At 34.7% G+C, this 9,654-nt stretch overlaps 1 protein-coding gene and 1 pseudogene across 1 annotated transcript; one reads left to right on the forward strand and one right to left on the reverse strand.

The window, feature by feature from the left end:
• Positions 1–1,657: 1,657 nt before the first annotated feature.
• Positions 1,658–7,235, forward strand: LOC147293482 (flavonoid 3-O-glucosyltransferase-like). The gene is made up of 2 exons (XM_086232264.1): positions 1,658–2,278; positions 6,243–7,235. The coding sequence occupies exons 1-2, from the start codon at positions 1,792–1,794 to the stop codon at positions 7,100–7,102; spliced, it is 1,347 nt and encodes a 448-aa protein (XP_086088390.1). The 5' UTR covers positions 1,658–1,791; the 3' UTR covers positions 7,103–7,235.
• Positions 7,236–8,460: 1,225 nt separating this feature from the next.
• LOC147293483 (GCN5-related N-acetyltransferase 1, chloroplastic pseudogene) lies at positions 8,461–9,402 on the reverse strand (annotated as a pseudogene).
• Between the last annotated feature and the right edge of the window lie 252 nt (positions 9,403–9,654).

The following is a 9,654-nucleotide window of genomic DNA, read 5'->3' on the forward strand; positions in this document are numbered from 1 at the left end:
TTAAACTGCAAATAATTTTATTACGAATACAAATTCAAAATAGACTTATCATTCTTAATAGAAGACATGATCGAGCCACTCTAAACTACTATATCTAACTAAGCATTCACTCAACCTAAAACGAGTTAGAGAGGGAGTCACCATAATACAATTTCTAGAGCGAAACTGAATTGGTGAAAGACCTTGGTGTACTAACAAATATTTTACCTCTTCAACTAGGTTTCCTTCTGGGACCCAACACTTCACCAGATAATTAATCATTGAGCACACTCAAAGAGAGTCTGACTCCACAATTTGAATAACTTGCATCTACATCAAGTTGCACACTCTGTTTGACTGCTAAAAAATCTGAAACAAGAAACTCCTTCATCCCTAATCGATAAAATAGTTTCTGCAATTGAGTCACAGTCATTCTTGATTCAATAAAGAAAATCATAGCATGCTTCTTGTCAATCTGATCCATACTGTGAACCCTTTTTTCTTTTTTGCTTCAAGACTATGAAATTTAACGTAGACTTAAGAAAATACATGACCATAGCTGCCGCGAGAAGACTGTGACATTGAGCAAAAAAGAACAAAATTAGAGTTATGATGAAATACAAACCCCCTCTAAGATCAATAAATAACTTCTCCAAACTAAGACCACCAAATCGCTAGTCGAGTAAAACCTTTTGGGCAATTGGCCTATTGAGTTAAAGCTTTTGGGCTATTGGTTGGTACTTTAGATCTTATGGAAAATATATATATATATGGGTAGTTATTTTGTCATTTAAGGGGGAAATGACACTAATGGGGCATTTGGATTGGGTGATTTAATTTGGTAGGGTTGAATTTGGAGACTTTCTGTTTAGATTTAATTGAAAGAAGAGATTTGGATTTGGCCCAAATCCAAGGTGAATTTTAAAGGCCCAAATCTAGGGATTTCAAATGACTTTGAAAACTAGTTTCTCTAATGTGTCAAGCTCCATGATTTATTTTTCTAAAAAATAAATAAAAAGAGTGGTCCGTGGGGTTTGAACCTAGCTCCAACCTCATAAATAGAAATAAAATTGTTCACCAATTAAGCTAGATTTGAGTTTGTACTTAATTGTCTATTTTTAAATATTTATGCTATATTGCTAAATACATGAAAATAAAAAATCATATTTAATATTTTTTATCCTTATTATTTAAATTCTTAAAAGGTCAAACAAAAAGAATTCTTAAATTCAAATCCTCAATAAAATCTTCACATTTAAATTTTTTATTTAAATAATAAAATTTCAAATTTATATATTTATATATTTGAGGATTTCAAATACATAAATTTTCATTAGTATCCGATCAAGAATTACGATGGTACATCGTGGTCAATTGAAATTGATCATCATAGCGGTCGGTGGGATGGACCGAACCCACATAAAATCCCCGGTCCTTTTCTAAGTTCTTTTTTTGGACTGAAGTTCTTTTCTAAGTTGGTCGTACATATACCTCCACGTCTGTCTTTCCACACTTACTTTTCTCATTCTTGTTGTTCATTTGACAACCAACCATTTTCTCTCAACAACCAAATCATCTCATCTATAAATTAATGGGTCATGACCTCACATGAAATATGCTCTATCTCTACCTCTCTTTACTGCCTACCTACCCTTCTCCCACCTACCCTTCTCCCGTTGGCCCTCTCTCTTTATTTCTCGTATAAACGAAGACTACATATATACTTACATTTGCCACAGCACATAGTCTTAGAGCCTCCAATACTTCCAAAAAAATATTAGTCAATTCTAACCCGACTCCAGACGTCTTATTATGCCTAGGCCCCGAACTCAGCATGTCGCGGCTTTGGCCTTTCCTTACGGGACCCACGCAGGCCCTCTTCTTAGCCTCGTCCTGAGACTGGCGGCCACTGCCCCGGACGTGGAGTTCTCGTTCTTGACAACCGCCAAAGCAAATAACTCCCTCTTTTCAAAGTTTAAAGACTTTGATAATGTGAAGACTTACAACGTATGGGATGGGCTGCCGGAGGGCTTCGTGTCCTCCGGCAACCCCATACAGTTGGCGGGCCATTTTCTTATGGCCACGCCAGGGAATTTTAAGAGGGCTATGGAAGAGGCCGAGGCGGAGACTGGGTTGAAGATTGGGTGCTTGGTGACAGACGCGTTCTTTTGGTTTGCGGGAGATATGGCCGAGGAAATGAACGTCTCTTGGGTGCCTGTTTGGACGGCTGGACCTCGCTCTCTCCTTGTTCATGTTGACACGGACATCATAAGGGAAGGGGTTGGAACCAAAAAAACTGGTATATATGCATATATTATCAATCATTAGTTCATTTGCCAATTGAATATTAAGTTGATAATTAATAAGGAATTTATGCATCTTTTGTGCATTTTATGATTTATTTTTATATGTTTGCAGAATTTAGAGAAAATATTCATGCATGAAAATGCATTTTTAGCTAATCCATTATATATATAGTACTAGAAACCAAACTAAATAGTTCCCCAATGAGTGTATTCTTTTTGGTGTCCTGATCAATAGTGATCGAGTAGACATGCAGCTGTGACTGTGAGCCACTCAATTCTATTTGGGTCGTTGTAGAGTCCCTTACTTATCTTCAACCATTCCAACTCTTTCTGTTTTTCTGTCACATTATAACTAAAAGTGTGCTACTATTCTCACCCTATTTTCCCACCCACCAGTCCACCACTTTATAAAAATATTAATTACTTATTTAATTTTTCCGAAATGACCTCTAAAGACTTGTGAAAACAAAAAAATACTTTACTCATCCTCTTCTTTACACTTACCTAAACTCATTTTATTTTCTCTTCATATTCCACACTTTAATCTACAAGAAAAACCACTTTGGATTCATGAACAATAATTTCTTCTATTTTTTTTTTTCTTCTGCATATATTTATTCACAATCTGACTATAAGATATTGTTTCCAATATATGATTTTGTCTCGATCATTCATATTCTCAAATCCCCCTTATTTTTTTAATTGTTTTGTTTGATTTCTTCTCTTATTCACAATCTCACCCTAACATAAAAGTTCTTGGGCACATTACAAAGTTACAATATATTTATGGGTTGATTTAACCCTGCCCCCTCTTCTCTCACTCTCTTTCTATTTGATCTAAGAGTATGTATGAGGTTATATATAAGTTCAAAATTTGGTTGGTGAATAGAGTTTAGGGTTTATGGAAAAAAGAAAATATAGAGAAATAAATTTGGTGGAAAAAGTTTTTATTAGTAAGGGTATTTTAGGGACATTAGGGGGTGGAAAAAGAAGATTATTATTTCTTAAAATTTTAAAGAGGGTGTAATTATAGGGTGGGTGAAAAAATAAAACATGGGGGTGAGAATAGTAGCACTCTAACTGAAATGTAGGACAGTTTTTGATGCCTCAATCATTATTATTATTTTTTATTATCAAATAAGTTATTAAAAAGGATTAAAATAGTGATTCGGAGGATTCACATTAATTGCACATATTAATAATAGAAAATTAGGATTAAATACCAAATATTAATAGTTTTTTAGAAAAACAGCAAGACACTAATTTTTTTTTTTTAGAAAATTAGGATTAAATACCAAATATCAATAGTTTTTCAGTAAACCAGCAAGACGTACACTAATTTTTTTTAGTTTAGGTACTAACCTAGAGTAAAACATTTTGGATTATGTCACAAATCAGTTTGTTATACAGTTGTGACTGTTTAAAATTTATAAAAAATCAAAATTTTTAAGGGTTTCATACTTTTGATTTAGGTTTGGGGAATGAAGTCCTATAACCCAAAGACTAAACATTAGAGTTTAAGCCTTGTAAATATTGAAAAAACAACAAATCAAAAAAAAATTTATGACTGTTAGACAGTCACAGCTCGATATAACCATGTTTTTTAAAGTTGTTACATAAACTGAAATTTAGTACCTAAAGTGAAATGATATAAATGTTTTGATAGTTGAAATAAAAAAAACATTACAATTTGGTACCTAAAGTCAATGAACTTTTTTTTTTTTTTTTTTACTTTAGGTAGTAACCCAGAGCAAGACATTTTGGATTAAGTCACAAATTAGTTTGCTATACAGTTATATCTGTCGAACAATCACAATTGTGACAGTTTCAAATTCATAAAAATTTAAAATTTATAAGGATTTAATGTTTTTGATTTAGGCTTGGAAGAGTCCTATAATTCATAAACTAAACATTAAAATTTAAGTCTTGCAAATATTGAAAAAACAACAAATTAATAAAAAAGTTATGACTGTTAAACAGTCACAGCTCGATATAACCATGTTTTTTAAAGTTGTTACCTAAACTGAAATTTAATATCTAAAGTGAAATGACATAAACATTTTGGTAGTTAAAATGAAAAAACATTACAATTTGGTAACTAAAGTCAACGAATCTAATTAATAATTGGACATGTATATTAGTAAAACAGAAAAACAATTGGACATAGCATCAGACAAATGAAAAAATGAACATAGCAACTGATATAACAAGTGTCAACTATGGTGATACATGTAGTCTTTCAAGACGAATCTTTTTAACCCTTCATTAGTTCATTATAAAGTTTTTTTTTTTAAATAAAAAAATTTAGGGATGATCGAACTTGAGTGTGCTAGACAAATTTTACTGTTCTTCTAACTAGATTACCTCAATAATTGTGTTTATTATAGAATCATTGACTGTATAAGAGCATCTCCAACAAACTCAACAAAAGTCTTTGGCTGCTCAATTAGTTGTGCCATGTACGTTGGATAAATCATCTTCAACAACCTCTACAAATGAGCTCGTCAAAATAGGGGTCTAAAGTCAGCTCGTCAGTTTTAACGAGTGAATTTGACTCTTCAAATATTAAAATATTAATTTGGCTCTTCAAATTTTAATGAAATCTTAATTTTTTCTAAACAAGAAAGAAAAAATAATAAATTAATAAAATTGAAGAATTTGTTGGAGTTCACAATTTTAAAGTAAGAAATTTGGCTCTTCAAATTGCCATATACTTTAGCAAAATAAGATTTGAATAACCAAATTGAAGGAGTCCGTTAGAGATACTTTAAAAAGTATAAAATAATTATTTTAAAGTGCTAATGGTATTAGTCAATCTAGGGATAACAAGGAACCGACCTTTGACATAGGTTTCTTTATGCCAACAGTTGGCAGAGGTGAGAGGTCTTCAATGGACTTAACTACATAAAATAATTTGAGGGAGATATTTTGAAAGGTTGCATATGCTCCTTCAATGTCTGGCTGAGTATTAAATGAGTAGGATGTGAACTGGGTAGAAATTAACCAGTACAATTTTATGGCCAAACATTTTGCCACGGAACCAAACTCATCAGGAATTGAATACAACCCCTTCCACAATTCAATCTTGTTTAATGAGTCCTTGGATGTCCTCATCCAATATTCTTTTAAAATATTTTAGAATAGTACTAGATGTTAGTCTATTATCTCAATTGTTTGGATCTCAGCTAATATGAGTCTACGACAGTGTTTTATTTGTGCATAATTGGACCTATTTTGGACCTCATTTTTACAATAATAAAGAAATTATATATCATGTATGCGTTGAGAGAAAAATTTTACATTAAAAATGTGAGGCATTGCATAGTGATTTATAAGGGTTTAAACTACTCTTATTGTCAATTAGTTTTGATTTTGAGATAAATGCCTAAATTCCTTCAGTATGCATGTACTACATCAGTTGATAATAAACAATTGAGATAATATTTAGTATTTTTAGTATATTATTAGGATCCACACCCCATAATTGATCGAACTCTATAATCTAAGTTCTTCATTCAAAGCTTATCTCATACAAAAAAATTAATTAAATTACTAAAAATGATTTAGCCATTTTATATTATCATCTTGATAATTTATATGTTTATAAAAAATATAGTGTTCTTCGATTTATTCAACAATGATTCGCTGAATAAATGTTTAAGATCATTTTGTTTGTCTTTTTTTTACATGATAATTTTCAAAAAATAAACGATTTGGATTACTGGACCACATTGCGAGGGTAGCACACCCCACAATGTGATTCTTATTTTCCATTCAAATAAAGGTATCCTCATTTCTCTTCAGTTTAATATCCAAAACTATTTTAAGTATACATATATATATATATATATCATAGCTCATTTTAAATTTTCTCAATTTGTAACTTCTTGGCTCAAAAAGAAAAGAATACTGTGTAGTTTCTTCTGATTAATAGCTGCACTCTTTTCTTACTTTCAGGACGTGGAGAACAAACCCTTGACTTCCTTCCTGGATTTTCATCAGTTAAGGCAGCTGACCTACCAGAAGGACTTTTATTAGGAGACCTAAAATCCCCCATGTCAAACCTGTTACACAAAATGGGACAAATGCTTCCAAAAGCAACTGCTGTTGCCATAAACTCTTTTGAAGAAGCAGACCCTGAAGTTGTGAATCAGCTCAACTCAAGATTCCACAGGTTCCTCAATGTTGGACCCTTCACTCTAACATCACCATCCTCACCATTGCTTTCAGATCCAAGTGGTTGCTTAGAGTGGTTGGACAAGCAAGAGCCTGCATCTGTGGCATATGTTAGCTTTGGAAGTGTGGTGACACCACCACCTCATGAGCTAGCAGCATTTGCTGAAGCATTAGTGGAAAGTGGGTTTCCATTTATTTGGTCATTTAAGGGCAATGTGGAAGAAATATTGCCCAAGGCGTGTGACAAAAGTAGCCTAAATGGGAAAATAGTTTCTTGGGCTCCCCAAGTGCAAGTCTTAGGGCATGCCTCAGTTGGGGTTTTTGTGACACATTGCGGGTGGAATTCGGTTTTGGAGAGTATAGTTGGTGGTGTGCCTATGATATGCAGGCCTTTTTTTGGGGACCAAAAGCTCAACATGAGGACAGTAGAGGCTGTGTGGGGGATTGGTGTGGAGGTTGAGGGAGGGGTCCTTACAAAAGTTGGAGCAACTAAGGCCTTGGAACTAGTTTTGAGGGCTAAAGAAGGAAAGAAAATGAGACAGAAAATTGGGGTGCTCAAAAATCTAGCTCATCATGCTGTTGAATGTAATGGTAGCTCAACCCAAGCTTTTAATAGCTTGGTGGAGATGGTAACCACCTAGTATATGAATCTTGAAAATTAGCCATTTTCGTTTCCACAAGTGTTTAGATAAACATATATATTTATGCAGAGTAATATTGTTTAGATAATTGAAAAAAGTTATATTCGATCTAAAATAAGAGATTTTGGGAGTTTATCTCTGATCATTTGGGAGCTATAAATATGAGGTCTATATATTGAGACTGATGAACTATTGAACAAAAACTCTAGATAAATCCATATAAAACCCGGATCAAACCCAAATCTGCTATTCAAACCTAAATCTTGTCAATTAAATGATTGAACAGTTCCAAAAAAATAAAATAAAATTGGTTGAACAACAGAATGATTCTACTTATTGAAATCTCTTTGTTCAACAAAAACAAATAACAAACTCTGTCTAAGTAGAATTGAAGAGCCCATTACAAAAGAGGTTATTTAGTGTAATTTTTTTTTTTTTTTTCACTTTTAGCTCAAATTTTGGAAAAATTATTGGGTATATCCGATACACCGCCACGTGGTGTAACCAAGTCAACGTGTAAGAGTATTATTGGATGGTATATTTATATTAGTAGGATATAGTAATAATAACATCCACCCATATTATGATACATTGAATTGTTATACCAAGTGTCGGTGTGTCGGATATACAGAATAATTTTTCCAAATTTTGACTCCTGTCTTAATTTTGTACCCAAATTTTTGTAATTTAATTAAGTACATAAACTTTTATTTTATATGTATTTAGTCTTTAATTATATTTTCATCAGTCAATTTAAAAAAGTGATCACATGTCTTCATAAGGCCTTCCACACCGTGTTTGTGAGAGTGATTAATTGGACTCAAAAATTGGACTCACAGCTCACCCTGGGCCGAAGAGAGTGAGTGTGATTGTGCATGAGTCCAATTGATGATGTTCATATATGGACATCACAGAGAGTGAGAGCAATACCGAGTGGGCTCGGCCCACGTGGGAATCATAGAGGAGAGAGAAAAGAGCTGTGGTGGCCGAGAAACAACTTGCATGCGGGCCCCATGCTCTGTCTCGTTGCAGAGTCACGTAACCTTCCACGTGTGAGGAAGACGTGTGGCCGTGACTAAAGGTCCATTAGAAACGGATGGTCCAGATGAGCTGCACACTTTCAACGAATCTCGTTGCTTGTCTGTTGGAGATCAACGGGCATGATTAAATGTCCGTTGCAATTAATTATTATAATTAATATAAATAAAAAAATGCAACAAAATACAAAAAAATTCCAAAAAATTTCCGAGAAATATAACATCTAACGTCTATATATGGGAGCAGAAATTCCAACGAACTAAACCAATAACTAGTTGATGTACATGTTTAAAATTGTGGTTTGTGGATAATGGTGAAGGTTTGAACACAATGTATACATCCATATCTTATTCATATTCTGCAATCTCAAAAACTTGGGCAGCAAAAGCTGGTAAAATGGTAATCAATTAAAATTAAGAGAAAAAAAGAAAAAAGAAAGAGTATTTATAGGAATGATATCTTGTTTTTGGGTTTTGTGGAATATACCATTCCCCGGATCCCATCCGGATCCGCCACAAACCCCAATGGCCTATAGAAGCCCAAAACCCGGGGCTCCGAATACAAAGCAATGTTAGAAATGCCTTTGGCCAGGAGGTCCTCCAGCAGCCTCTCCATCATCGCCTTCCCGAGACCAATCCCCTGAAAAGAGGGGTCCACCACCACGTCCCATATGATCGCGTTGAACACGCCGTCCCCCGTCGCCCTAGCAAACGCCACCGGCCGCTTCGTCTTCCTGTACTCCATCCACAGCACCGAGTCCGTGTTCTCCAGAGCCTTTCGGATCTTCACCGGGTCCCGCTTCGGAAACCCGACTGCCACGAACACCCTGTTCAGCTGGTCCAGGTTCAGCTCCTCTATTGTTCGGTGGAGGAGGAAGCCTCGGGAGTCCAGGTCTTGGTCGGAGATTGCGTACTTGTTGCTTGGACCGGCCTGACATGATACGCCCACGTTTTGGGGGTGACTGGAGGTCGTTCTCAGACGGAGACAAGGGAGGGGGGCGGAGATTGTGCCACGTAGCAGCATTTTTTGGAAGAAGAAGAAGAGAGATGATAAGTTGATAACTCCACCACGACTGACACCTCCATTGTCTTTGTAAGTTTGTATGTATCCCTTGTACAAGAATTGTGGTTGTGAGGCACCGATGGTAGATGATATGGATGGTTCATGGTTCAGTGTGTGAGCCACTATACGTCGTCGTTTCACTCTGCTGCTGTCTGTATCGTTTTAGTAACTTTGACGTCGTTTGATAATGTTTTGAGTTAGTTCATTGGGTTATTGATTACAGGGCCGGTCCTGAGGATTTAGGTGGTCCTGGCCAAGAAAAAAATTTGAGGCCTTTGCTTATTCAATTACTAAAATTAATTGACTAAAAAATTAATAAGCAATTTCTAACTTGATATCCATCAATTTAGTAAGAGAAATTAAAAAAATAGAATTGATTTGAATTAATTGAGAATCTTTAAGTACACAAAAACTAGAGTCAGTTTTAAAGATAACTAATACATGTAGCAAGC

This window comes from Dryas octopetala, chromosome 2, assembly GCF_963921425.1.
Source record: "Dryas octopetala chromosome 2, drDryOcto1.1, whole genome shotgun sequence".
NCBI classification, from domain to species: Eukaryota; Viridiplantae; Streptophyta; class Magnoliopsida; order Rosales; family Rosaceae; genus Dryas; species Dryas octopetala.